Raw genomic sequence first — 27,760 nt, 5'->3', positions numbered from 1 at the left:
TGTGGCTGAGCCCAGCCCTCCTCCCAGTGCTGCCAGCAGTTATCACCTGGATGCTTCCTAGCAGCACATCCAGCACTAAAATATGCTGGAGTGAGGAGGAGAAGTTCTCAGCCCTGCTGGCTTTGGGTGCAACAGACCCAGCTGGGCAGGCTCCTGCCACAGCACTGCCATGGAGGAGGTGCAGAGACATCTGTGTGCAGCCAGCAGCCCAAACCTTGGCACTTCTGCTATTCAGATGCTGAAATGAAGTCAGAAAGTCTCAGGACACACATTCTGACCCCCAGCCTGACCCTTTGCAAGGTCTCCCTGCTTTCCTGACTGCTCTGAGGTGCAGCCTGGCCTCCAGCAGCAGGAGGGGACTGTGATGGAGAGCAGCACAGACACCACAGCATCTCTGCTTTGTGCCAGTCGAGGAGATGAGGCTTTGGAGTGCTTTCAAATCCCTCACCAAAAGCCTGTGAGGGATTTCACAGTCAGAGAGATGATTCCACCCTCAGCTCTGTGCCTGAGCAGGAGGCTGCACCCCCGAGGTGGCTGAAGCCAGGGCGTTTGAATCTTTCCACTTCAATTACAGGCCAGGCAGCAGCTTGTGAGCCATGAGCACCCATCCAGCATGCCAAAACAACAGCACCAGCCAGGAGCTCCTGCCCCAGCCCCCACCAACAGCGAGAGGCTGCCCCTCCAAAAGAAGCCTGGGAGACAAATGAGATGTGGCTGAGCTGTCCTCACCCACCACACACCCGGGCACCTCTCCGGGCTCACCCCAGAACTCCTCTGCCTGGGGCAGCCCAAGCATTTCCCTGGCTCAGGCATGGGGCAGTGCCCCCCAGCCCCTCCCAGCAGGCTTGCTGGGCATGGCTTCTCCTCCAGCACTTCAGGTCCCAGCGGCAGCTCAGCCCCCCAGGCACTAGCAGCGATGGGAAGTGCTCTCCCCCCCGGCCGCTGGGCAGGCGGAAGGGCACTCAGGGCACAGCTGGTGACCACAGAGCACAGGTTTGCAGCATCCTCTGGCAAACCCAACCCCAGCAGCACCCCAGGCTGAAGGTCTCTCGAGCAGGACACTGCCCACGGTGTGCTGTGGCCTGGGGTCCCAGCAGCTTTGGGTGGTGCCGGTGGGTTTGGTTGGGCAGCAGGGGCAGGGAGGGACCCTGGGGGAGCAGAGGGCTTCAGATCCTTCCGGGGGGTTGGGGTCAGTTAAAGGAGTTGAATTTGCCCTTCCCTGGTAGAACTCCAGTGCCTAGGTCAGAATGGCACCAGGGGCAGGTCCCAGCTGGCTCTCTCCACGTGGTTCCAGGCTCCCCTTCCTCCTCAGGCGGCGCTGGCTCAGTGGTACTGGTCTGTACGGGGAGGGGGGCCGGGGGCTGATTGCACTGCTGCAGTCCACACCTCGCTGGAGCTGGTCCTGCAGGCTGGGGCATCCCAGGGCTGCCTTGGGGTTTTTATCCAGTTTGGGAGAGGTTCCTTCTGATAAATTAGGAATGAAGAACTCTGGGTGGCCAGAGATGCAGGGCAGGGGGGCGGGGGGGTGGGATGGGGCAGGTCTCCTGCTCAGCCAGAAGTCCAGACGGCTCCCTGAGGCCCTCTCATCCATCTTCTGCTTGCTGGGGTTGTTGCTAGGGCAGTTGCAGCACCACCTCCTCCTCCTCGCTCGGGCTCTGGCCAGTGCCGTGGTGACCTCTCAGAGGTGGTTGATGGGGTGAAAGGGCCCCGACTCTGAGGCTGCTCCTGCCACGTCCAACCAAGCCCCCAGCGAGCTCGGGGCGGCCGCGCGGAGGGGAGCGTTCTCGGACAGGGACAGCATCATGGCATAAGCCTGCAGGGGGGAGAGCAAGGCAGAGGGCAGCTGTGAGCGCACAGGCAGCACCCCCTCCCCCCACAGCACTCGTGGGCCGGCCGGCTCCCTCTGCCCGGGGCTCAGAAGGCGCCCCCAGGGCTCGACGGCGCACGGCAGGGTGACGCCGATGGCCCCGGCGCCCCCAGCCTGCCACAGAGTCAGGGGAGGACTCTGATGGCTTTTGTAGGGGCAAAGCCCTCCTGGGCCAGCTCTGCACTTGGGCACAAACCCACAGGCTGCAGCCTCACTGCTTGGCATGACCCCAACGGGGCCTGCAGAAACCTGCCCAGGGCTGTGTGGGGCCACAGCCACAAAATGCTTGGTGGTGCCACTGGTGCCACTGGCATTGGTGCCACTGGCATTGGTGCCACTGGTCTTATTGGTGCCACTGGTATTTGTGTCACTGGAGCCACTGGTGTGCTACTGGAGCCACTGGTGTCACTGGTGCCGGGCTTGCTGCAGGGGAATGGTGAAAGCACCTGCTGAGAAAAAGCCTCAGGGTTTCTGTTTCCTCTGTGACCACCTTGCTCCTTGGCTCCTAGGTGCTCTCCCTCCTCCAAGACTTGTCTCACACCTCTGTGTCCTCCCACAGCCCACAGGAGTGCTGTGAACCTCCCAGGCTGGAGCTGAAGGAGGAGGACATGGTCCCAACCCTCCCCACTGCACGTCAGCTGCTGCAGTGTGTGCTCCTGCTCTGCAGTGGGGCTGTGCCCGGGGAGCCCTCCCTGTGCCCCACACACAACCCTTGGCAGGACAACAGACAGAGACCAGGGATCATTCAGGACACCAGGACAACGCAGGATGCACAACAGGAGCCTTGGGAACAGCACTGCAGTGGGGACACTAGGACCTGGTCATCCAGCTTCAGCCTCTCCTGTGCACAGCTGGGAGCCAGATGCCCTTGCCAAGCCCACACATGGCTGCTCTGGAGCTGGCAGAGGAGCAGCTTGGCTCTGCCCTGGACATGCTGAGTGCTGGAGGTGCTGAGGAGACCCCCATGGAGTGCTGTGCTCTGCCTGCAGCTCTCCATTCCTGCACAGGAGCTGGCTCAGACTATTTAGGTTACAAGTTGTGGTGTGAGTGTCACCTGTCCTGCACCTCACACGCTGTACAACTAATTAAGAAGCCCCCAGATTGCTCCCCCCTCCCCACTGCAGCCCAGGCTGGAGCTGGCAGTGCAGATGCTGCAGAGCAAGCTGGTCCTACAGAGTCAGCACATCTGGAGGGTTAGTAACAGGACAGAGAGCAGGACAGAGGCAGGCAGGTGCTTTGTGCTCAGGTTAGTCTGGCCCAGAAGGATGAGTCCTGTCTCCAAGCAGACCTTCCCCAGCTCCAGCCCTAGCCCCCAGGCAGGAGGAGGACAAGAATCTCCCCAGCTCTAGGGGATGCTGAAGCAGAATCCACACCCTGCTTGGCAGCTGCAGCGAGCCCCTGCTGTGCTGGACATGCCAGACAGACCTCATGGCAAACTCTGCTGCTTTAGGCTAGGAGGAGACTCCAAGGCAACAGCTGGACCCATGGAGGGCTGAGCTGGCCCCAGCCCACGTGATGCCACCTCACTGAACCCCTCTCCTGTGGGAGTCCCCTGCAGGCAGCAAGAGCTGAGCTGCTGCCACCAGACTGCTCTGGCTTAACGAAAGCAGAGAGCACAAATGGGGCTGCCCCAGCCCTCCAGGAGCTGCTGAGGGGCCACGCTGAGGCTCCTGGCCGGGGGTGCCCTGCTCTAGCCCCCAGGGCAGGATTCCATCCTGTGGCTTTCAGGGGTCAGGGAGAAGGTCTCTAGAGTCTCTGGACTGCAACTCCTGGGAATGCTTTTGTCTATCACACCTTTTGTGGCCCAGCCCAAGGAGCTGGGCGCCGCTTTGCAGACCAAACCTCCACTTCCTTGGTGTGTGCCAAGAGAAGACCCTTCCCAAAGCGCAGGGGAGGAAGAGTCACAAAAGCTTTTCCAGCCAGAGCAGCCCAGACCCAGGCCTCCACCCTTCCAGGCAGCACCTCCTCGCTGCCAGGGCTCCAGGAGACATTCCCCTGCTGCCCTCCAACTGCTGCCCCTCTGCTGCTCCTCTCTTCCAGCGCAGGCACCGCGCACAGCTCCCACACCATCCCCACCTGCCAGCCGGCGTCCCTGCCGGCCGCAGGGGGAGCGGAGCCCTCAGCTAGAGGCCAGCTGCTGGCAAGCTAGAGAGAAGGTTGGTCAGATACCCACCTGGTTTTTAGCCTGCCTGTACAGAGTCTGTTTTATTGCCTCAGAGTCTAAGGTGGCATTAAACACATCTTTAACTTCAAATGCTTCCTCGGCTGCTCTGCGCAGGTCCAGCCCCTTCCCACACCGCGGCAGCTGCTCCAAAGCTAACAGGCCGGCTGCGTGCTCCTCACCACACCTGTACCAGGGAGCAGGGGAAGGGGCACCTGTTGTTAGCTGCTCCCACTGGCCACAGCTCAGCCAAGCTGTGCTGCCAACCCGGTGCCTGCATGCACAGACCATGGAGGTGGGGGCCCACGAGCCACATGCGTGAACTGACAGACAGACAGACAGCAAGACGACACCGAATGCGGGGAGCGAAGAAGTGGAGAGCAGGGCCAGGCACACACAGGGGCGGTGCTGGGCACTGTTGGCACCCACCAGGGCTGCTTCACCCTGCTCTGCTCTGGGGAGATGTCCAGGTGCTGGCCTCTCCTGGGTCATGGAATGGGCTGGAAGGGACCTTAGAGGTCATCCAGCTCCAACCCCCTGCCGTGGGCAGGGGCAGCTCCCACCAGCCCAGATCCAGCCTGGCCTTGAACAGCTCCAGGCAGGAGGCAGCCACAGCCTCCCTGGGCAGCCTGTGCCAGAGTCTCCCTACCCTCACTGGCAAGAATTTCTTCCTCATCTCCAGCCTCAATCTGCCCTCTCCAGCTCAAAGCCATTCCCTCTCATCCTGCCACTGCCAGCCCTTATCAAAAGTCCCTCCTCAGCTTTCCTGCAGCCCCCTTCAGGTCCCTGCCTGGAGATCCAGGCCTGCTGTGCTGCTGCTGGGCTGCACTGGCAGCAGTGATGCACTGAAAGCAGGGAAGATGCTGCTTTGCATCACAGACTGTTGTGACTTCTACCAGTTGGGAAACCGAGGCAAAAAGGAAGCCAAGGCTGCACTGTGGGCCACAAACTGCGGCTCTGAAGCTCTCTTGGACATTCCCTGACCTTGGACCATGAAATAAAGCAGCAGCTTTGCTTTCCCCCAGAGCTCTGAGAGCTCCACCTGAAGCCAGCACCGTTCAGTTGCCACTCGGATGTGCAGAGCAGGCCAGCAGGGCTGGCACACAGGTGTCCCTTCCTTGCCCTGAGCAGTGCTTTGCAGAGAAAGACATCATCCGAGGTACCTGACACTGCTGTCTGCTGTGCTGGGCTCCACTGCTCTCCTGACACAAACTCCTTGGATCTGCCCCTTGGGGGATCACAAATTGCTTGGGTTGGGAACCTCCTCTAAGCTGCTCGAGTGCGAGCTTCAGCCTGGCACCACCGTGGCCATCGAACCAAGGCTCTCCTTGCAGTCCACTTGTTTCGTGTCTCCCCCCTCCCCAAGGTGAGGATGGAAGCCCTCAGGTGAATGCTCAAATCAAAGGGGAGGTGTGAGACATGGCTTGGAAACCAAAACAACAGCCCCCATGAGCCAGCACCGCCGCAGGGGCACGGCCCAGCCCCCTGGCACCTCCCGGCGGGGCTGGCCCAGCTCACCTCCGGCTGTGGTCAAAGCTCATGGTGAGAGATGTGGGCTCCTCATCCTCCTCATCCTCAAATGCCCCCCGGGGTTCTGCAGTGGGTGATGCTGTTTCATCCTGGGACTTCCCTGTCAGGCTGTCATCATCTTCCTCTTCCAGTTCTTCGTCCTCGTCGTCCACCTCCTCTGCTTTCTCGTTGGCCAGCCCGTGGCACTGGGAGCTGCCGTCCAGGTCCTGGATTTCTGGCCTGCTGGGGGTGGGCAAGGGGGGAGAAGAAAGACAGAGTTACAAAGCCAAGCTGCCAGCTGGCTGAGCCCTGGCTCTTCGCTGAGTGCAAGGCCTGGGTGACTCCAGAGCCCAGGGATGAAGGCAGAGCCAGAGGGATGGACACAAACCCAGGGAGGAACAAGCAAAGCAGCCTCTTCCCAACGCTTCAAACACAGCTTCACAGAGCCCTAAGGACCAGCAGGCACAGCCAGCACACCCCAGCCCCCCAGCTGGGCTCTTGCTGGGTCTGGAGTTCAGTGCTGGGCTTCCATCTCTCAAAACACCTTTGCTATCCCTCAGCTGCTGCACTGCAGCCCAGGGCAGCAGCCAGCCTGCGCCTGCAGCTGCTCCTGAAGCCTGCTCTGTGGCTGCTCTCATCCCCACAGCCACATCCCCAAGGCCTTGCTGGCTCCCCAGGTCAGCTCTCCTAGGCTAGGTCCCTCTGAGCCCCCTGCCCACCAGAGCTGGGAGCTGGATGCATTTTCCTTCCAAACTTTGCCATTGCTCTCTGCTGAGGGTTTTCAGGCAGGGGCAGGACAGAGCCTGAGCAGCCTTTGCACCACCTTGCCCACACCTCCCCACCAGGCTTGGTGCTTGCTGGGCTACCTTTTCTCTGCTAGAGCTGCTGCTTGGTTCAGCTCGCTGTTTGCAATAAAGTTTCTGATTTCAGAGAAGTAGGAGTCCTCTTTTTCATCTAAAAGTGCATGGTTGTCTGATTCCGAGGTCGGGGAGGAGGCACTGGTCCCAAGGTGGTTTGTGATGACTCCAGAGTGCTGGCTCACTGTGGGAGAGGAACAGAGGGCAACAGTCAGCTGGTGCCAAAGCTCTTGCTAGGAGGAAAGCTAAAGGCAGGAATCCTCTCACTACACACCAGGAGCCCAGAGCCACCTCAGGGGGCAAAGCTGCCCAAAGGAAGCTCCTGCCAGCCAGGCCTGAGCCCCTGTGCCCCTTGGTCTCCAGACACCCTCATGCAAAGTCCCTCTGCAGCCTTCCTGTAGGATCCCTTCAGCTGTTGGAAGGCAGCTCTGAGGCCCCCCCTGGAGTCTCCTCTCCAGGCTGAACACCCCCAGCTCCCTCACAGCAGAGGTGCTGCAGCCCTGGGCTCATCTTTGTGGCCTCCTCTGGCCCCACTCCAGCAGCTCTGTGTCCTCCTCCTGCCGGGGCCGCCGGGGACACAGTATTGGAGGTGGCTTCCCGGGGGCCGGAGAGAGCAGCCTGTGGTGACCTCTCCCAGGCCAAGCTCCCAGCCCTGCCCTTGCCCACAGCCCTGCCCTTGCCCACCTGGCACATTCTCATGCTCATGTTTCTTCAGGTGCCTGTCCAGGTTGGTCTGCTGCCCAAAGCATCTGTTGCAGAGGTGGCACTTGAATGGCTTCTCCTTGTTGTGGATGTTCCTGACGTGCCGCTGCAGGTTGGAGGAGATGCTGAAGGACCTGTCACAGTACTTACACCTGCAGAACAGAGGGAGAGGGAAAGAAATCGATGAGGGAGGGAAACCTGGCTGGCAGAAAGGCAGAAAACCTTGCTCCATCAATCTTGGGTGAGCTGAGGAGCTGGGAGGCAGGAGGCATTCATCATCCCAGGCACAGCTCAGATGATGGTGGCTCAAGGAGCACAAGGAAAGGATCAGGATTAATTAAGAAGTGAGCAGTCCAAACAAATAAGGGCCTGGAACAAAATAATTACCTTTCCAGGCAGGAAAGGGGAAAACAAGAAAGGAGAAATTACTCACAGGGTGGCTCAGGTTGGAAGGGACCTCAGAGCCCTCCTCCTCCAACCTCCCCACCACGGGCAGGGACAGCTCAGCTAGGCTCAGCTGCTCAGCCTGGCCTTGGACACCCCCAGGGAGGAGGCAGCCACAGCCCCCCCGGGCAGCCTGTGCCACCCTCACACTGAAGGACAACTTCCTCAGCTCCAGCCCGACCCTGCTGTGCCTCAGCTCCAAACCGCTGCCGGAGCAGGCAGGGAGGCGGCTGGCGGACTGAAGAGGGCAGCTTCGAGCCACCGTGGAGAGGTTCAGGGCGACAGCTACGCAAAACCCAGCTCGGTGCCCCCGAGTCCCTCATTGCAGCTCCCTCTAAATGCATCGTTTGCACCTCCACGGAGCTGCCTTCCCCACGGCCTTCCCTCCACAGCCCAGGAGGAATGGAATCCTCTCCTCCCCCCCCGAGAGCTCTGCCCACGCTGGACCCTGGTGGGACAAACCCAAACCTGTTCCTAAGCCTCAGCGTTGCAGACCAGGGCCACAGAGCTGCCCTGTGCCCCTCTCCCCCGGGGCTAAGCTTGTCCCACTGAGCTGAGCTGGGATTTGAGACGGAGACCTGCTGCCTGTGGGCACATCTGAGGGGTTCCATCTGCTCATGGCACAAAGAGGGCACCAGAGCCTCTCTTGTGCCTGTGCCACCCAGCTGTGGCACTGGGTTTGCCTTGCCACCGAGGCCAGGGTGGTGCTTCCCTCCCAGCACACCAGGGTCAGAGGCAGGAAGGTGGTGAGAGTGTGAGACCCAGCCCCAGCTTCCAGCTGTGCCACAGCTGGGCCTGCCCTGGGGCTGGGGCAAGCAGTGGCTGTTGGAGGGAGCAGAGATCCATTTCTGAGCCACTCTCTCTTGCTGAACGTTTATGGATTCCACATCCACCTCCCAACTTCCCACTGCCAAAGCAACCCAAAGAGAGCAAAGCTGCTGCTCATAATGAACCTCTGTGATGGTTCACCCAGGAGGCAAGGGGAACCTTGGAGCTCTCTCAGCCTTCAGGAGCTTTTCTCTCTCATTTTTCCCTGCAACCACAACTCTAACAAGAAAAGCAAGCAAGGTGGGATTGGAAGGTCAGCAAGAGCAGGCACAGGGTGGAGATGGAGAGCTCAGCACACACAGATTGCCAGCCCCTGCTCCCCTCCTCCCTGCTGGCCACCAGGGAAGCTGCTCTCAGGAGCTGCCCAGCTCTGGCACCCCTGGGTGTCCACAGGACTTCCAGAAACCCTTCTGCCCAGCTTGGTTCTGCTGCTGGATCAGCAGCCCCCTCCTCACCCCTGCTGCCCAAGGCTTGCACTCCCTGCCTGTCCTCACCAGCTCCATGCCCTTCAAAAGCCAAACTCTCCTCTCTTTGGGCTCTCCAAGTGCAGGGCACAGCTGGGGGCATCAGGGCTGCCCAGGGTACCCAGCCAGGTCTCAGCTAGTGCAGGGCACAGCTGGGGCATCAGGGCTGCCCGGGGTACCCAGCCAGGTCTCAGCTAGTGCAGGGCACAGCTGGGGCATCAGGGCTGCCCTGGGTACCCAGCCAGGTCTCAGCTAGTGCAGGGCACAGCTGGGGCATCAGGGCTGCCCGGGGTACCCAGCCAGGGCTCCCCTGCATCACTGCCAGGAGCAGCCCCAGCGACTTCAAAGCGGCAGCTGCGTGCGGGGCAGGAGCAGCCTGGCCTCCTGCACCTCCATTTATTTAGATGTTCAGGAAGTCTTTGAACAGTTGCCTTTGACAGGGCCTGGCCCTAAGCATGAGCTATGTGGATCCAGGGTAGGGGATGGAGGAAGGATAAAGAGCTTGTTAGAAAAATAGAAAGCAGAGGGCAGGAGGCTGGGAGCAGAGGGGCGAGGGAGACACCGCTCGTTATTTGTGGTCCCTGAGGGGTCACTGCTTGGATCTCTGCTGGGCTTAATCTAAATAAATGGCCCAGAGAGAGGAACCAGCTTCAAGTCAGGGAAGGGGTGAACAGAGAGGCAGGAGAATAAAACTCCAGAGAAGCAGTATTTGCTTTGTAAACACCCCGAGAGGAGGCCAGGAAGGTTCCTCCTTATCAGCTTCCAGTGACACACCACTGGGCTGGAAAAACAGCAAGTGGGAGGGAAGGGTGGCTGAGAAGGAGCCAGAGCTGGAGCTGGGGAGCTCTGGGGAGCAGCAGGCAGCCAGGAGGGCTCAGCTACCTGGCAGGATACAGCTGGAGGGGCTTTAGGAACATTTGAGTGCAGACTTGGGTGTCACCAAGCCTGTGGGCATGGGCTGCAACAAAGCCCAACACAAACCACTTGGAGTCACAGAACTGTCAGGGCTGGAAGGGACCTCAGGGCTCATCCAGTCCCAAGCCCCCTGCCATGGCCAGGGACACCTCACACTGCATCAGGCTGCTCACAGCCACCTCCAGCCTGGCTGCAAACACCTCCAGGGATGAGGCTCTCACCACCCTCCTGGGGAACAACTTCTTCCTCACATCCAATCTGAACTTTTTGCTCCACTTCCAACAACCCCAAGCAAAGTTCCAAGCAAGACATCAGTGAAACCCTGGGGGTTGGACTGGATGATCTCTTGAGGTCCCTTCCAGCCCCTGACGCTCTGTGATCCAAGTCAGCCTTTTACCTGCATCCTTGAACACAAACCAAAGGCTTCAAAGCAATCCTTGCTGCAAGAGCTGGGGGCTCTCAGCTCCCTGCAAGGGCAGCAGCACATCAGAGACCATTGAGCTCCCCTGGCAGGGCAGCACCAGCTCTCAGGAGCGTCACTGGGATGCAGCATTGCCCACAAGTCCAACCTCTGCTGCACCACCCCCCCCAAGCACACAGATGGCCCCTGGCTGGGACAAGAGCAGCTCAAATGCATCTTTCTTTTCCTAACCTTTGGTCAGTTGCAAGGTTCCTCCTCCTCCTTTTTTGCTTTGGGAAGCAAAGTGAGCTCACAATGTGGGGAGCAAGGAGAGGAGGGGGTGCAGGCAACACACAGCCCTCATTCAGAGCAGATCAAATAACAGCATGGGGAAAGGCTCCAAAATCCATCCCAGTGTCTGCCCTGGAGTTTTGATTTACCTCATGTCTACACTCAGGGATGCTGGGGGGAAAAAAAAGGCAGGGAAAGGCAAAGCAACTCTGTGTGAAGCAGGGATTCAAGTGTGGGAGAGAAGAGCTGCACAGAAGTTGGCCTTCTGCTGCTCATACATTTGTTGGGCTGGGGGTTAGGCTTTGGGTTTGGTTGGTTTGTTGTCCTTTCTCTCCTCCCTCTTAGCTGTGAGCTTGTGGCTGTTGTGTGCAAGACAACCCCTGCCACCAGCACCCAAACCTGGGTGGTTTCCATTGCCTGAGAGAGCACAAGAGCCACAGAGCTGGGGTTTCAGGGAGCTCTCCATTCATCATTCATTCTCTTCTGCTCAGGCAAGGACCTGGTTCTAACAAGAAACCAACCCAAGCTGATTTATTTTCCCCCCCTCCCCCATTTGGTCACTGACTGCAAGACATAAAGAGACAAATACTGGGGGGGGGAATCCTTCCCCCCTTGGTCCCCCCTTCACACACCCAGCCCCAGAGGGGGACTCAGGCAGATTTCCTCTCCTGTTTTACTCAGCTTCAGCCCATGCAGAATTTCAGGAGGAGCCCCAGCATGGGTGGCTGCAGCTCCACTCCCTGCAGTGAGCCTTTTAGCACAGCCAGAAGGCAAAACCAAGCAGAAGCCTCAGGTCACCCTGGCCACAACTGGCAGAAAATAATAACTCAAGGCTTCTGCCCTAGCAGGGTGGGAACTGCCCCTCACTGCTCACCCCTCTCAAACCCCAGCATTTAAGGTAGGACCCCCCCAGCCCAGGTTCCCAAGCTGATAGGGCACAAGGCTCTCCTTCTCTTCCCCTCTTGGTTGATCCCCTACTCCAGACACCTCAGCTGTGCATCAAGGCAGGGAGGGGGGAAAGAAAGCAAATCCATCCAGACCCAGCAGCTAACACCCTGGCAAGGCCTTCAAACCAGCCTGAATTTCAGAGCCATTCAGCACCTTCAGCTGCCCTTGAGATGAATGGCTGCTGTGAGTGTGAAGCAGCACTGCAAAGCAGAGCTCTGCTTTGCCAGCACACAGCTAAATATAAGCCAAGTGTCTGCCCGGGGGCTGCCAAGCCTGAGGAGCTGTGGCTGGCACACACCACAGGCAGGGCTATGAATCACAGCAGGGCTGGGGGGGTGGTGGGTGAGGCTGGCACAGCTCTCTGGAGCACACCTCCCCCTGTGCTGAAGGAGGGTTAGGGGCTGGGAGGGGGCCCAGCCTCACCTGTAGGGCTGCTCTCCGGTGTGGGTCCGCAGATGCCGGGTCAGGTTTGCCGAGCGTGGGAAGATCTTACCACAGTACCTGCAGGGGGAAGCCAAGGAACCATCAGTGCATGCCCAGCACAGCACCAGGCTTTGGCTGGCAAGGGACCCCCAGAGGTCATCCAGTCCAGCACCTTCAACCACATCAGGCTGCTCAGAGCCCTCTTCACCTGAGCCAAGGGTTCTGCCACCTCTCTGTCCAACCTGGGCCGGGGTTTCTCCACCCTCAATGCACAAAACCTGAGTTCAAGCCACCAGCCCCTGTCCTGGCCCTGCTAACAACTCTGTCCCCAGCTTGCCTTCAGCACTGAAAAGTCTCCCTGGAGCCTTCTCTTCTCCAGGTTCAACAACCCCAACTCTCCCAGCCTGGCCTCATGGCAGAGGGCTTCCAGCCCTGCTGTGCCCTCAAGATGTCCCCAGCTGCACTCCCCTCACTCTGATGCCCTTCTGCTGAGCTTCTTCCACCTAATGTTCTCAAAGCTTTTTGGACATCCCCAAGCTCCCATGGCAGTGAAGTCCTCTGCTGAGCTCTGGGTTGTGTCAAGAACCTCCTGCTTGCCCCTCACTGCCTGCACTCAGTACCACCTCCATCCTGCCTCAGGGCAAGGTTTCCTCACTGCCTATCCACGTTGTCCACCCCTTGAGCTATTTCCACATCTCCTTTGTAGCTCTCTTGGGTTGCTCATCCTGCAGAATGTCCTTGGTCATCCTTCTCACAACTCACAGAACTTTCCTCTGGCCAAAAGCTGCAGCACTGAGTGACTGCTTTGGGGATAAACCTCTGGGAACCTGCTTAGAACAAGGGAGTGCAGCACTAGGACCTGAAGGCAGAGGAGGGGCTGTGCTCCCCAAGCATCTGGAGCCCCAGTTCACTCCAAAGGAAAGGAGGAATAAATTAAACCATGAATTGGGAAATGAACCAAGGGATGAAGGGTGACAGTGAGTAGTCCTCCTTCATTTCAGGGACTTCCAGCACCTCTCCTGAAGATCATAGAATCATGGACTGGTGTGGGTTGGAAGGGACCTTAAAGACCATTCAGCTCCAACCTCCTGCCACAGGCAGGGACACCTCCCAGCAGACTGCTTCTGCCCTTGCTTTCAGCCCTGTCTCCAGTGCCACTGAGCCATGATCTCCACTAACCACAGAGCTGGTTGATGTTCCCCAGCAGTGCACCCCCAAATGTTAACTTGAGGGTGTAAACCTAAGCCTAGTCCCTGCTGTGGGTAGAAACCTCCCATTCCTCAACACTCAGCTAAAATCTGAGCCTATCTGTGGCACAGCTGAGCACAAGAAATGCACCAAACACGACAGGTCCCCGCGGAGAGAGCCGTGGGAGCCGCCACGGGAAGCTGGAGCAGCGCTGGGCAGACCTGGGCAAGCAGACCCAGGGGCTTGCTCCCCGGGGATGGGGCCCTGGGAGCTGCAGTGGACCCCTGAGGATTGCTGTGGGCACAGTTGTGTCAGGGAATGCTGCTTCCTGCCTGCCACTGAGCCATTCCCTTCTGCTGCCCAGCTGGGGCTGTGAAGCTCAGCGCTGGCTGCCACACGTGGGAGGCTTGGCTTGGAGAGAGCTCTGCTGGCTTGAGAGTCTCCAGATCTGCTCTCAAGGTTATTAAAAATTACAAAGAAAACACAAGATGCTGATTTGCTACCAGACAAAACAAGAGGCTGCAGGGGGAATTAGTCACCAGAACGCTCTGGGCTAATTCTGCTGCTCCTTGGGTTTCCTCCCACCCCTGGCCAGACGGCGAAGGCATCCGTGGGGAGCTGCTCTGCTGCCTGCTGGGGTGGGACCCTGCTGGGGGGCTGGGGACCCTGCCGGGGGTGGGGACCCTGCCGGGGGTGCCCCCCAGCAGCTGGGGGTTCAGCCTGCCCCGGGGGGTGCCAGGCCCTTACCTGCAGGTGTAACGCTCCTTGCCCTTGCGCAGGATGGGGTCGGAGAGCGTGGGCGGCGGGGAGCGGAAGTTGAAGGGGTGGTGTGGAAGGGGCTGCAGGGAGCTGCCAGTGTCTGCCTTCATGGCTGCAAAGCTCTCCAGTTTCTCCGTCATTGTTTCTATGGCTGACATCTAGGAGCACAAGGCACAGACCTCCAGTCACACCAGCCCCCAAAGCACCGAACACGGCTCGCAGCGCCAGGACGATGCCCGCAGCCTGCTGCTGCTCTTTGCCCTCGCTCCCAGAAGCAGGGAGAGAAAGTGGCCTCTGAGAACACAGGGAAGAGGCTTGGCAAAGCCATGCAGTCAGCAGGAAAGCTCAGACAGGAGGCCCCTGGTGGCCTTCTGCGAGGGCCATGTGCTTACCTTCAGCATTTCAGACAAAAAGTACACTAGGGCTCCCTGCTCCCAGGGGGGACACCGAAATCAGCCCCTGCAGCCAGCTGCTGGGCACAGAACTCACCACCCAAACCCTCTCCTCGGGCTCAAAACACTGGAAGCAAGAGGGTTGATTTCTTCTGCAGCATCCACCACCCTTGCATGGGTGAGCTGTGGGCAAGGCAAGGCCAGAGAGGATGGAGACTGTCGGGGCAGGAGGATCCAGAGTGGAGTGGGAGTGAGCACAGGGCAACGTGTAACCATGATCAGAGAGCTAAGACAGAGGAGAAAGGGAGGCTGGGGGGTGAGGAGGGAGCAGCTGGGGGGAGGAGGAGTGAAGATCAGACTCAGGATGGAGTGGGTCCACAGGGAGTTTGCACAGAGAAGGGCTCAACATTTTCATTTGCTGCAAGAGCAGCTCAGAAGCCAGCAAGGGAGCATGGGGGGGACATGGCTGAGCTGGAGGAGTTCTAGCACCACTAGAAGCAGGGTGAAGGCTGCTTGGGTGGGGGTGGCAGGCACACAGGGCTGGAGATGTGACACCACACAGGAGGCTTCTGGGGGCCCCTGGCAGCTGTGGTTTGTCCACTGAGCCACAGCCACCTCCTCTCATGCACTCTGGATGGAATCCCACAGCAGAGAGAGGGACAGGGGAAAAACCTGGAGATGCAGGAGAAGGGGAGAGGCAACAGACACAACGAGGGGGAAAGGCAACAGACAAGGAAGAAAGCAACAGACACAACGAGGGGGAAAGGCAACAGACAAGGAGGAAAGCAACAGACACAATGAGGAGGGAAAGGCAACAAACAAGGAAGAAAGCAACAGACACAACGAGGGGGAAAGGCAACAAACAAGGAAGAAAGCAACAGACACAATGAGGAGGGAAAGGCAACAAACAAGGAAGAAGGCAACAGACACAACGAGGGGGAAAGGCAACAAACAAGGAAGAAAGCAACAGACACAACGAGGGGGAAAGGCAACAGACAAGGAGGAAAGCAACAGACACAATGAGGAGGGAAAGGCAACAGGCAAGGAGGCAAAGGCAACAAACACAGCGAGGGGGGAAAGGCAACAGGCAAGGAGGCAAAGGCAACAAACACAACGAGGGGGGAAAGGCAGAAAGAAAAGGGGGGAAAGGCAGAAAGAAAAGGGGGGAAAGGCAGAAAGGAAAGGGGGGAAAGGCAGAAAGGAAAGAGCAAGGGGCAAAGCAAAGCAAAAGGCCAGGCCCCAGGCAGCTGTGTGCAGAGCAACCCCTGGAGCACCCCAGTTTTACTTTCATGAGAGCAAAACAGGAAATCCGAGCCCGAGAGAGCAGCGCAGCTCGCAGGACCGCGCTGACATCCCCAACCTTCCACTCCCCGCACTCCTGAGAGCACTTAGCGAGCCCCCGAGCAGCCAAGAGGGCTAAAACAAACAAGGCAGCAATAAAGCTGCCTGCTCGCCGCGGATGACATCAGCAGGAGAGAAGGCAGCGCTGGGGGGAGCAGCAGCCCGGCTGGAGCAGTCAGCCCGAGCCGGGGACGGGCGGCGAGCGGAAGGCAGTAGGAAGCCATCTATCAAGGGGAGATGCTCTATTGTGGAGGAAGGGCTGACCTTTTGCACGTTTACACTTTATTAAACCGGGCTGGAGGGGGGAGGAAGGAGAGCCAAGATATTGTTTAAAATGTAGGACTATTAAATAAAAAAGAAGAAGGGGGGAGAAGTTGTCTTAATCACCCCAGAACACACTGGGGAGGGCTGACAACCATTCATAAGCTGTAAAAAAAAAAAACCACCCAACCCAGCCAAGAATAAAAGAGAGGAGTAGTAAAAACCCCATTTGCCCATAATAGATCCACAGCCCCTTGGCTGGAGGCTCCCAGCCCATGATAAATAGTAAGTAACACTTAGCAGCAGCCACTTGAAAAGGTTACTTGATCATTTCCAGCGAAAGCTCTGCCCCAGCTGCCAGTCATGTAACAAAACCATCACAGCAAAAATGCTCTCTGGATCCTTCTGAGCTGTGCCACTCAGCCCTTTGCTGCAGTACCTGCAGATCTCCTTTGTTGTGCCCTGTTCTTTAGGCACTTAGGCAGGAGATGTTTGCTGCCTTGGAGAGCCGTGGGCTCGGCCCCGAGCGGCAGAGGCACTTTGGCTATTTAGGGAACAACTGCCTGGTTATAATCATCCAGCAGAAAGGGAGAAGAAAAGGAACTGAACAGGTGAGAAGAAAAGGTCCTCCATTAAGTGATCAAAAAAGTTACAGCATTTAGTTATGTTGCCCAGGGCCTCATGCAAAACAGACAGTGGAGGAAGGGCTCCCGGCGGGGCGGAGGAGCTGCGGCCCAGGGCTGGCTGAGGAGGCAAACGTGGCCTGGGAGTCACTTGGAGAAAGCAGCCCCTGAAGGCTCAGTCCCCAGCATGGCTTCTGGTTTGGTCACATCCCACACAGGGTCCCCTCTGGGGGCTGGGGAATGATGCACAGGAGGAAAGGAGCAGACCTCCCTCCACAGGGGAGTTCAAGGCTAGGTTGGAGGAGGCCTTCAGCAACCAAGCCTAGCTGAGAGGTGTCCCTGCCCATGGCAGAGAGGTTGGAGATGATCTCTAAGGTCCCCTCCAACCTGAGCCACGCTGTGATTCTGTGGTTTGTGCTTCGAGTGACCTGGTGTTGGTGCTAATGAAGCAGATGGAAGCAAGGAGCCCATGAAAACACAACTCCTTAGGGCAAGATCCAGGACAGTGTTGGCTGGGGAGCTGGCAGCCAAAATCTCCCAGGTTCCTAAACAAGTTCTTCACTGACTTCCCAAACTTCCTCACTGGAAGGGCTCTCAAAGCCTGGCACAGGCTGCCCAGGGAGGTGGTGGAATCCCCATCCCTGGAGGGGTTCCAAAGCAGCAGAGATGTGGTGCTGGGGGCCACGGTTCAGCACCAGCCTCGGTCCAGTTAGAGAGTGGTTGGCCTGGATGACCTGAAAGGTCTTTCCCAAGCCAAACCCTTCTCTGGTCCTAGACACGAGCTGTGGCTGCTCTCTGCTCTGCAGAGCATGGGAACAGCAGCTCCCCAGACCAAGGGGGACCCACACCATTGAAAGTCCCTTCCCAGGAAGCCTGGGGCTCGAGGGATTGTACATTTGCAGCTCCTCTGTGTGATAAGCTCTTAGAGATAACCACAGCTTCCAGGTCTTTTCCCTGCCATGGGAAGAGGACGTGGTCAGGCTTGCAGGAACAATGTTAACCACCTCCCAGCCCAGGGCTGCCCCTGCTCGGGCTCTGCGTGTTTCTCATCGTCTCTTGCTGGGTGGCTGTGCCACTCCAGCTCCTCCCTGCTATCAGCTGCTGCACAGGCAGCCATCCCCACCATTCTAACTCACACAAACACAGGATGTTCCTGGCCAGCCTGTCACCATTATCCAGCCCCTACCGAGGGAAAATCAGGGGAAGTTATTAACCAAACTCTGAGGCTGATGCGAAACAATGAGGGAACTAAGTTTAGCTGTGAAAGCCACCAGGATCCAGCTTCCACAAACCTGCAGGGTATTTACCTAAGGTGGGAAACATGGTCAGAGGAGAACAATGCCTGTGGATGTGAAGGAGAGCAGAAGAACCACCAGAGACCAGCTCCCAGCAGGAGAGACTGAGGGTAGGTTGGTGACTGTCAGCCTGGAGAGGACACCACTGGTGTTACAGGCTCACAGGATTGCTTCTGGTGGGAGAGGCCTCCAAGATCTCTGAGTCCAAGCTTCGACCTAAGACCACTGAACCAGGGCCCAAAGTGCCACTGTGGAGGGAGGAACCCAAAGGACAAGGAGTGACATCCCTCTGGGGGAGTTCAGCTGCTGGTTGTGTGAGCTGGGCTGGCTCTCAACAGCAGTTTTGGCTGCACCAGTCCCTGCTGTGCCTTTCCAAGGCCCTGGATGAAGGCCTGGCCCAGCTGCACTGCTGGGGTGAGATTCCCAGGGCACTGCAAACTGCTGGCCAGCAGCAGCTCCCACTGCCCTGCAGCGACGCAGAGCTGAAGGAGGTGCAGAGGGAGCACACAGCTGGGAGCTGCCAGGAGCAGCTGGGCAGGAGGGACAGGACACAAGCTCCTTGGCACCTTCTGGAGCAGGCAGAGCTGCCCCCTGGCTCTCCACAGCCCTGCTCTTTCACACCTCCTAGGTGATGTCAGGGAGCATCAGACAGGTGGAAAATGCTACTGCCTGGGGGCTGGGCAGTCCTGCTCCACTTTGCACTGACACCAAGTGACTGCAGCAGGGCTTCTGCAGGAAGAATGATGTAGGCCTGGGAAAGGGAGTTGGGCAGACCAGGGGAGGTGTCCTGAGCTCATCCCTGCTGCTGCTCACACCAAAAAACCCCAACCTCAGCAGAGCAGAACAACCCCCAGCCCCAAGCCAGCTGTGAAACCAAATACATCTGAAGGTAGCTGGTGGACAAGAGGGGAGCTTCCCATCAGGTCCTTGGAGGAGAAAGACTCTGCCCCAGGCGACCTGTTTGCACCTCCAACCCCTCAGCATTCAACCCAACAGCACCCCACAACCCCTCTGCTTTTACCTGGGGGTGAAAAAGCAGCGGGGAGGGTCTCAGGTACTTCTCCTTGAGGGCACCCACAGGGTCTGTCACCTTCCGCTTCTCCACCCTGCTGGACAACAACACAGAGGGTTACATACCAACCAGGGCAGCACCAGCAGCCACAGCACCTGCAGCTGGCTCAAGCAGCCACACAGGGCTGCTCTCCTCTGGGCACAAACATCTCTCTCCCCTTCTGCTGGATGCTGCAGGTTCTGACCCAGGAGTTGCCCTGGAAACGAGATGACAGCAGAGTGCCCCTGCCTTGGGGGTGGTGGTGCAGACACCAGACTGAGGCCTCAGCCAACACTTGGATCTTCCCAGGTGAGAGCCTCTGCTAGAGTGGTTCCTAAGCCTCTGCTGTGGTGAAAGGTCATGCAAAGCCCTACTCTTGCAGCCAAAGCCATGGGTGAGTGGGAGAAGCTCTGGAGTCCACAGCAGGCAGCCACTGCATGGGAAAGAATGTGTCTGAGAGTTGGTCTTGAGACAGGCTTGAGCCTGAGCCAGGCTCTGCAGCCCCCAGGCTGCTGCAGTCCTGAGGTGTTCCACACTGAATCCCTCCCTGACAGCTGAGAGGCTCTTTGGCAAGCATCTGTGGACAACAGCTTAGGAAGAGAAGGATCTAGAGGGACATCTCCAAAGTGACTTCAGAGCCTGAGCTCTTCTGGTGTCACTTTGGTCCATCCCAACATCCCCTGCTCAAACCCTTCCTGTGCAGAGGAGATCCAAGCAGCTTAGGCTTCTGCTTTGGAGATCATTGGCTCTGAGTTCACCAAAGATTCTCCTTGCAGGGAAGCCCACGGTGTGGAATCACCAAACCAGAAACTGAAAGGTCCTCTGGGGGGGGAAGTGAGAGGGAAGTGCCTCCAGTGGATGCAGTTGTGGACTGGAGGCCACCTCAGCTAAACCAGCACCAATCCAACAGCCAGAGAGATGTGAACTCCATCAGGAGGGCACAAAGGACAGCAAAGGATCCTGCTGCATTTCAGCTGGTTGGTGTGGAGCAAACCCCCCCTGAGCTCCACAGACCACTCATGCAGAGTGCTGCCTTTGATCTGCACTGAACTTCTCTTAGGTGGAAGGAAAGAGGAGAGCTGGGAGTGCAGGGCAGACAGAACTGCTGTGCTGGGGAAGGTGTTTGTGCTGGGTAGGAGTCCTCAGAGCCTGTGGAGCCAGACAGAAGCAGCTTCTCCCTGACACAAGGCAGAAGAGCAAAGAGGAAGGGGAAGGACTGTGGGGATAGGATGAGGGGCAATGGTTTGAACCTGGAGCAGGGAAGGCTTGGGTTGGACATCAGGAGGAGGTTCTGCACGAGGAGGGGGGTGAGACACTGGAGCAGGCTGCCTTGAGGCCCCATCCCTGGAGACATTCAAGGGTTGAACTTGGTCCTGAGCAGCCTGCCCTGGTTCACACAACCACAGACTGCAGTTTGGAAGGCACCCCAAGGATCACCTGGTCCAACCTTCTGGAGAAGTGTCCCTGCTGACTGCAGTGGGGGGGTGGACAAGATGACCTTTGAGGGTCCCTTCCAAGCCAATGCCATCTGTGAAGCAGCTTTCCCCTCACCAATGTGCTGAGCCCAGGGCGATGCCCGGGGGCTGCCTGCTGGCCCCTGGCAGCAGCATCAGGAGGGCCAACCCCTCCTGCACCACAGATGTAGAACCTTGCATGCAGCTCTGCCATCTCCTGCTGTGGGGCAATGAGAGCACCACCAACACCCTCATGTCCCCACAGCCTGCTCAGAGCCGCTCTGCAGCCACCTCAGGATTAAGCAGGCCTGAGACGCTCACCGAGCCCAGCCCCAGCTGAACGCTGCCCTCAGGCTGCCTGCAGTCAGTTAGATCACCAGCAGAAAATGCCAAGGATTTAAGTGGCCTTTGGGAGCAAAAGGAAGCAGCCAAACGATGTGAGAGAAGCTGATAAAGAGAGGCTCAGAACCCAAACGCAGGGCGCTGGGGGCTGGGTCCGGCAGGAGGCTGCTCTGAGCAGCTCCACCACTGCCTTGCTGCTTCAGTGCAGCACTGAACTCCAGGCATGCCTTGGAATGCAAGCAGTGATGTCCCCATCCTTCACTTCCCCCTGTCTGCTGGACCTTCCCGGGGTTCCTGGGGCTGCTCTTTGCATTGGCAGCATCTCTTCCAGCCCATGTTATTGCAGCATTGCTGCTGAGAACGCCCAGAGGTGGCAGGGCCCTGAGCTCAGGCCAAGCTTTCCCCTCCTCTAGCCATTTATTACTTCCCCCCCCCCCTCCAGAAGTCCTTTTTACACACATCACTGTGGGGCTGTTTACATCATTCCTTCCTTTCTCCAAGGGGAGATGACCACAGTGGGTCCCAGACAGAACCCTGGGCTGTGCTGTGCCTGTTGCCATCACAGATGGAAAGCAAGAGCCACAGCAGCAGCCCCCAGGGCTTTGCTAGCAGCGAGGGCTCTAATCCTCAGCTCAGCTGACAGCTCTCTGGCCTGGCCAGACACTGACATCATTTTTTCCCACAGTTATCAGCCACACACCAGCAGCCTGGCAGTGACATAGGTGCTGCTCTCCTGGCCTGCTTGTGGTGGAGGCCACAGCAGCCCTCTGAACACCCAGGCAAGCCAGCCTGGTGCTGACACCCTGACTCTGTGCTGAGCAGGAGCCTTTCCAGCTCCTGCAGCTTGTGCCTTCACCTTCCTGAGGGCTGGAGCACAGCAGGGCTCACCCTGCTCACACAGAGCTCAAGGAACACAAGGACAAACCACCTGCTGCAGGAGCTGGCTGGGCAACGAGGCAGCCAATCCAGGAGCCCACAGGCTGGCCTGGCTGCCATCACCCATCTCCTGCAGGGGGATGAATTGCCCTGTTCATGCCTGAATCAGGCTGCTTTGGGACACCTTTTCTCCCTGGGCCTTGCTGAAAAGCCTGGGCTGTATTTGCCACAGGACCAGAGCATCCCCCTGCAGCGGGAGGTACCAGAGGCAGTGCCAGCACCCAGCTGGGTAAGACACAGACTTACTGCTACCCTCACCAGGAGCCTCAGAACAATGAGAGAATGGTTTGGGGTGGAAGGGACCTTCAAGGACAGCCAGGTCCAACCCCCTGCCAGGCTGCTCTACACCTGCAGCTCCTTCTGGGCACGACAGAACAAACTGGGTCTGACTCCAGGTTTGTTTGCAGCAAACCTGGAAGCCTTTTGTTGCCTCCCAGGCAAGGTGAGCCTGCAGGCAGCGTGAGACCCGGAGCACACCACGCTCCCAGGTGCTGTTTGCACGCTCCCAGGTGTTTACACAGCACTTCTCACGCCAGACTCACTCAGTGCAAGAGGCTGGGCCCACAGCAGCAGCTCCTACCGAGGACAGAGCTCCACCACGGGGAATCAAGACAGAAAAAACCAGAGGGGGGTGGGGAAGAAGAAAGGTGAAGCAGCTGACAAAAGGCCATCGAGGCAGTCAGTGGGAGAGTTGCATTTGCAGGCTCCCAGGGCTCCTGACTCATTCCCAAGCCATGAGAGCCCTGGCTGGAGGCAGCTGAACTCTGCATTCTTATCGAATCAAACCTCTGGAATGTCCCCAGCAGCAGAAGTGCCATCTTAGGGCTGGCTCGTGGGAGAGGCCTGAAATAGGGCAAGCTCCTTCTTTATCAACACCAGGAGGGGGGCTGGGGGGCTCTTCACACACACTGATGGAGAGACCTTCCCATGACTCAGCCCTTTCCATTCACAGACCTGGAGGCGCTGCGCCAAGGGCGGGAGGAAGGCAACGGACTCCTCCTCGGCGCCCCCCAGCCCCCCCTGCCCGCAGAGGCGATGGCAGCTGCAAAAGGAGCTGGTTAGAGGAAAGCCTTAAGGCAGGGTATGTTAATACCTGTAGATGGGGTCCATGAAAAAGGGTGATGGCTTAGCATAATGCAGGGATGGCTGCTGAGGCAGTTGAGACTGGGAAATCTTGGGTAAGACTTCACTTGCCATTAGCTTCCTCTCCCCATAGATGTGGTTCTTCCGCGGCTCCCTCCCTCCGTTCTGGCTGGCTCGGATGCGGTTGCCGATGCTCAGGTCCAGCGGCTGCTCCTCCCCCGAGGAGGGGGCCGGCGGCACCTTGGGTGGGGGCAGCATCGGCTTAATCTCTTTTGGCTTGGTGGTGAGATCGAAGGGCGACTCCGAGCTGGTGCTGCCTACTTTGTGGAGGTCCCTGGGTGACTTTGGTTCTGCCTTGACCAGCAAGTTGTGATTGAGGGTCCGCTCCGTGAAAGGGTAGAGGGAGTGGGGGAAGTTGGGGAGGAACTGGAAGGGGAACATGGAATGGTAGGGGAGCGAGCCCATCTTCTTCTCCTGCATCCCCATGAAGCCAGGCCCAAAATACTTCTCCGCGATGGAGGCGATGGCTTTGATCGAGTCATTGGCCGCGCCGGCGGCGGGCAGCAGGTGCTCCTCGGGGGGAGGGAAGAAGGAATGCTGAGAGTAGAAGAGAGGGATCTCCCCCGTGCTGTTGGTGGAGCCGGCAGACACGGAGCTGCTGACAAAGTCCGGCTTGCTCTCCGCTTGCTTGCCCTTCTCCTTGGCTTTGTCCCGGTCGCTCTCCGCGTCGCTGTCCAGGTCGGAGCCGGTGCCGGTGGTGGTGTCCAGGTCCGTGCCCGTGGTGGTGTTGACGTCCTCGAAGTCGCTGCCGTCGGACAGGTCGCTGTTCCTGGCTTTCAGCTTCTCCAGGTAGGAGTTCTCCAGGCTGCTTTCGCACTTCTCCTCTCCCGCAGCGGCCTGGTTGCTGTTGCTCACTGCGGAGACCAGAGGAAGCGCCGGGTTCCCAAGGGGGCTGGGGAGCTTGGCGTCGGGCGTGTGGTTCAGGGGGCTTTTGAGCAGCTGTGTGGGAGGCAACAAGGGGGGCCTGGGGTACAGAGAGGGGGGGAAGATCCCCGGGAACCCCGGGGTGAGGGCGGGAAACGCTGGGGGGGCAGGCGAGAAGGGAAGACCCCCGGGGTGCGGGCGGGACGGAAAGTAATCGTTAAATCCCAGGCCGGCGTGGTTGAGGTTGGGAGAGGGCTTGGACTTGTCCATGATGGAGGTGGGCGTGAGGGGGAGGCCGGGGGCAAAGATGCCCCCCGGGGGGTAATGGTTCTTGCCCTCGCAGAAGCGCCGGTGTTTGTTGAGGGAGGAGGTAGTGCTGAACATCTGCCCACAGTCCTTGCACTTGATCTGCGTGCGGCAGTCGGCGTGCATCCGCTTGTGCCGGCACAGGTTGGAGAACTGCGTGTAGGACTTGTGACAGACCTCACCTAAAGCATCAACAGAAGCCAAGCAACAAGAGCAGTATGAAATTAACAGCACGCAGCCCCCGGCCCCCCCTCCCCTCCTCCCACCCTGACACCCCTGCAGGCAGCCGAGGGGAGGCGCGGGCTGTGCCGGGCGAGAGGCAGCGCTGGGGCCTCAGCTGCACCTTCCTCCTGCTAAGGCTTCCCTCCAGAACCATTAAGCCCTCCGAGGCCATCGATCCAACCATCAACCCAACGCCACCATGGCCACCAAACCAAGCCCCCAGGTGCCATGGCCACACAGTTCATGAACACCTCCAGGGATGGGAACTCCACCACCTGCCCGGGCAGCCTGTGCCAGTCCCTGACCACTCCTGCCGGACAGAATGTTTTCCTAATCTGCAACCTAACCCTCCCCTGGCACACCTTGGGGCCACTTCCTCTCATCCTGTCACTGCTTGCTCAGGAGAGGTGACCTGGGAGCCATGGGCACAGGGTTTAGTTTCCTTGTGCTTCATCTCCCCTGGTATAACATCAGGGCACTGAATGCAGCTGACCCCTGCAGCCTGCATCAGTCTGGGAAGAGCTGCTGCCCTCTTTAAACAGTCACACACAAGACCAAACCCAACCAGGCTGTGACCTTGGCCACACTCAGAGACAGCAGAGGCAGCCCTGGGAATCCACAAGGCGTGGGATGGAAGACCCCAGGAGCAGCCAAGAGCAAGCAATGCTCTGTCTGAGTCCTAGCATCACTCAGGAGGCCACATCCCAGAGTTACCTTTCCCTTGGGAGAAAGCTCCTGCCTAGAGCAGCCCTCAGCAGGAGACTCTCTCCAGAAACCTGAGGAGCTGTGCTGCAGACACCTCCCGAGGGCAGCAGCGGATTCCCCTGCCCTGCTCAGTTTGAAGCCTCAGAGCCTGCTGGGCCAGCTCACTGCAACTCCATCACCGAGAAAGCTTGGAGCAGAGGACCCTTGGGGTCCCTTCCACCCTGGCACTCTGGGATTCCTGCTCAGACGTTCCTGGGGGGAGGGAATTTTCAATGCAGACAGCAAGGCTGATGCTAACCTGAGCTGAGCTGACACGGCAGGGGAGGCTGAAGGGAGCAGACCTTTGCCTCACTGAGCCAAACCTGCCCCTTCCTGAATGCCCCCACGGGGATGGGCTGGGAGTGCTTTGCTCAGGCTGGAGCAGGGTGAGACCTTGCATCAGCAAGACAGCCTCAGCCAACCCTGCCTCAGCCAACCCTGCCTCAGCCTCTGCTTTAACGACCTGCAAACGCCAGGCTTTCAGAGGGGCAGCTTTTATGACCTCTCTCACCTGCAGGCTTTGTGGTGTGGCAGGAACTGGGCAAAGCAGGGGGGGCAGAAATCCCACCCAAACTTTTCCAGGTATCAAAACACTCTGACTTTTTATTATCTGCTGCCTCTTTCAAGGTAGGAATAAACTCCACTTGCCAGGGAATTAACACACTCCTGACACCAGGGAGCTGCTGTTAGCACCGCTTGGCGTGGGAGCTGAGGCAGGGAAGGGACATCGGTGGCAGCAGGCAAGGGCTGAATCCAAGTCCTCCAAGCACAACGTTGTAAAAACAAACAAACAAGCAAGCAAAGACCCTGCCCCAGCCCCACTCTTTCCTTCCTTTAAGGGGAAAGACAAACTTCCCAGCAAGGCCCTCCTCGGGGCTCCCCTAAAGCTGCTAATGGGTTCCATATTCCCACATGCGAGTGCAGCTGGCAGGGCTGCAGCAGGCAGGACCAGCCTGCAGTTGGCTCTCACACTGATGCAGACTGACAACTCCCTAATTCTTATGAGGTGAGAGTGAGGAGATTATGAGGGGGAATCACTCATCTGGCTGCAGCCATGCGAGGGGATCCCGAGGAGCTCTTTCATGTGCCCGTCGCCAAGTGAAGGATTGCATCAGAAGGAGCAAGAAGAGTCTTTCTTCTTCCTCTGCTGACACCCAGCTGATTACCTCAGAGCACACTAATGAAACCTCTCTCCCAGGACACTCTGCCATGCTGTTCCCATTACACCAGCAGGGAAAACAGCACAATAAAAGGCAGAGGTGGGTTCGGTGGCTTCCCCGGCAGGACATCAAAGCCTGCAATCAAACACAGATCCCCTCCTGGGCCTGAGCTCTGCTCGCTGAGGAGTGGCAGGAAGTGGTCCCTGAACCTCTGAGAGCTTTCTGGTGACACAAGTCACTGTCCTGCACAGCTCTCCCAACCCAATAGGTGCTGTGGCAATTAACACAACACACAGCCCTGGGCATGCCAGGAGAGGAGCTGCACAACCTCACAGCCCTGGGGATGCCAGGAGAGGAGCTGAACAACCACCTCACAGCCCTGGGCATGCCAGGAGAGGGGCTGCACAACCTCACAGCCCTGGGCATACCAGGAGAGGGGCTGCACAACCTCACAGCCCTGGGCATACCAGGAGAGGAGCTGCACAACCTCACAGCCCTGGGCATACCAGGAGAGGGGCTGCACAACCTCACAGCCCTGGGCATACCAGGAGAGGGGCTGCACGGCCCTGGGCATACCAGGAGAGGAGCTGAACAACCACCTCACAGCCCTGGGCATGCCAGGAGAGGAGCTGAACAACCACCTCACAGCCCTGGGCATGCCAGGAGAGGAGCTGAACAACCTCACAGCCCTGGGGATGCCAGGAGAGGAGCTGCACAACCTCACAGCCCTGGGCATGCCAGGAGAGGGGCTGCACAACCTCACAGCCCTGGGCATGCCAGGAGAGGAGCTGAACAACCTCACAGCCCTGGGCATACCAGGAGAGGGGCTGCACGGCCCTGGGCATGCCAGGAGAGGGGCTGCACGGCCCTCAGGGGAAAATCCCCTCCTGGAAATGCTCCACTGAAGAGAGCACTCTGGCCGTGGTTACCTGCTCTTTATTTGGCTCCCAGGCATTATCTGGATGAAATGTGCAGCAAATAAAGAAGGAAACCCCCCCTCTAAAATACCCTCTCCCCCCCTCCTCCTTTCCAGCGACTGTTTCTTGTGACTATTCCAAACTCTTTACAACAGCTGAGGGATTTGAGGCACCCCTGAAACCCATTTCGAGCAGGCTGGTGTCAGCTCTTTATTTATGTCCCCAAGGTGAAGCATTCAGAAATTATTAACGAAAGGGGGGGGAGGGGGATGGAGAGAGAGGAGTGAAAGAAAAGATATGAGGACTGCTGAGAGCCTCAGCTTTTAACTTGTCAAGAAAAGTCACAAACTGCCAGGAATGTTTACTGAAAAAACAGGGAGCATGCAAAGGGGGGGGGAGGAAAAAGAAGAGGAGAAACCAAACCAAACCAAACCCAAGCAGCCCAAATCGCTGCGGAATTTCATCCTGCGCTCCGAGCCGATACAATTACAGCCCCTCCCCGGGGGTGCCCCCCGCAGGATACAGGCAATTACAGGGCGAGGCGGAGCCGGGTGATGGCCGTGACAACTTACATATGAAAGGTTTGACAGTGCTGTGGATGTGCTTGTGCTGCTTGAGGCCCGAGGAGGTGGCGAAGGTCTTGCCGCAGTCGGGGCAGGCGTGCGCCCGGGCGCCCACATGCTGCGAGCGGATGTGCCGCTGCAGGTTGCTGGGGTCGGTGAACACCTGGGAGAGGAAACACCTTCAGGCAAGGCACAGAACCCTAGGAGAGAAGGGGTTCAGCTGGAAGGGCACTTGGGAGATGGCTGAGTGCAAGCTGGCGTCTAGGGGAAAAGCTTGAGTGCAGCTGGCAGGGTCTGGTGGTGCAGCAAGAGGATCAGAGGATGTCAGGGGCTGGAAGGGACTCCTGGAGGTCTTCCAGTCCGACCCCCCTGCCAGAGCAGGGCCATAGA

General features: G+C 58.5%; 1 protein-coding gene across 2 annotated transcripts in view; it reads right to left on the bottom strand.

Annotated features, from left to right (window-relative positions):
• Positions 1-1,538: 1,538 nt before the first annotated feature.
• PRDM16 (PR/SET domain 16) overlaps positions 1,539-27,760 on the bottom strand; it is a 283,417-nt gene continuing 257,195 nt past the window's right edge. The window contains exons 8-17 of one of the 2 annotated variants that reach the window (XM_054175854.1): positions 27,380-27,533; positions 22,545-23,946; positions 18,690-18,777; positions 13,745-13,914; positions 11,810-11,887; positions 7,079-7,248; positions 6,404-6,578; positions 5,547-5,777; positions 4,041-4,215; positions 1,539-1,813 (exon numbers count right to left, since the gene is read on the bottom strand). In XM_054175854.1, the coding sequence (XP_054031829.1) occupies positions 1,679-1,813; positions 4,041-4,215; positions 5,547-5,777; positions 6,404-6,578; positions 7,079-7,248; positions 11,810-11,887; positions 13,745-13,914; positions 18,690-18,777; positions 22,545-23,946; positions 27,380-27,533 (2,778 nt within the window). In that variant the 3' untranslated portion in view covers positions 1,539-1,678. Of the gene's footprint in view, positions 1,814-4,040; positions 4,216-5,546; positions 5,781-6,403; positions 6,579-7,078; positions 7,249-11,809; positions 11,888-13,744; positions 13,915-18,689; positions 18,778-22,544; positions 23,947-27,379; positions 27,534-27,760 lie in introns of both variants that reach the window. The other variant, XM_054175853.1, reaches the window with a different exon arrangement.

Source organism: Dryobates pubescens, chromosome 33, assembly GCF_014839835.1.
Source record: "Dryobates pubescens isolate bDryPub1 chromosome 33, bDryPub1.pri, whole genome shotgun sequence".
In the NCBI taxonomy this organism is placed as follows: Eukaryota; Metazoa; Chordata; class Aves; order Piciformes; family Picidae; genus Dryobates; species Dryobates pubescens.
Note: the sequence above shows the minus strand (reverse complement) of the source record. Positions and strands in the feature narration are given on the sequence as shown.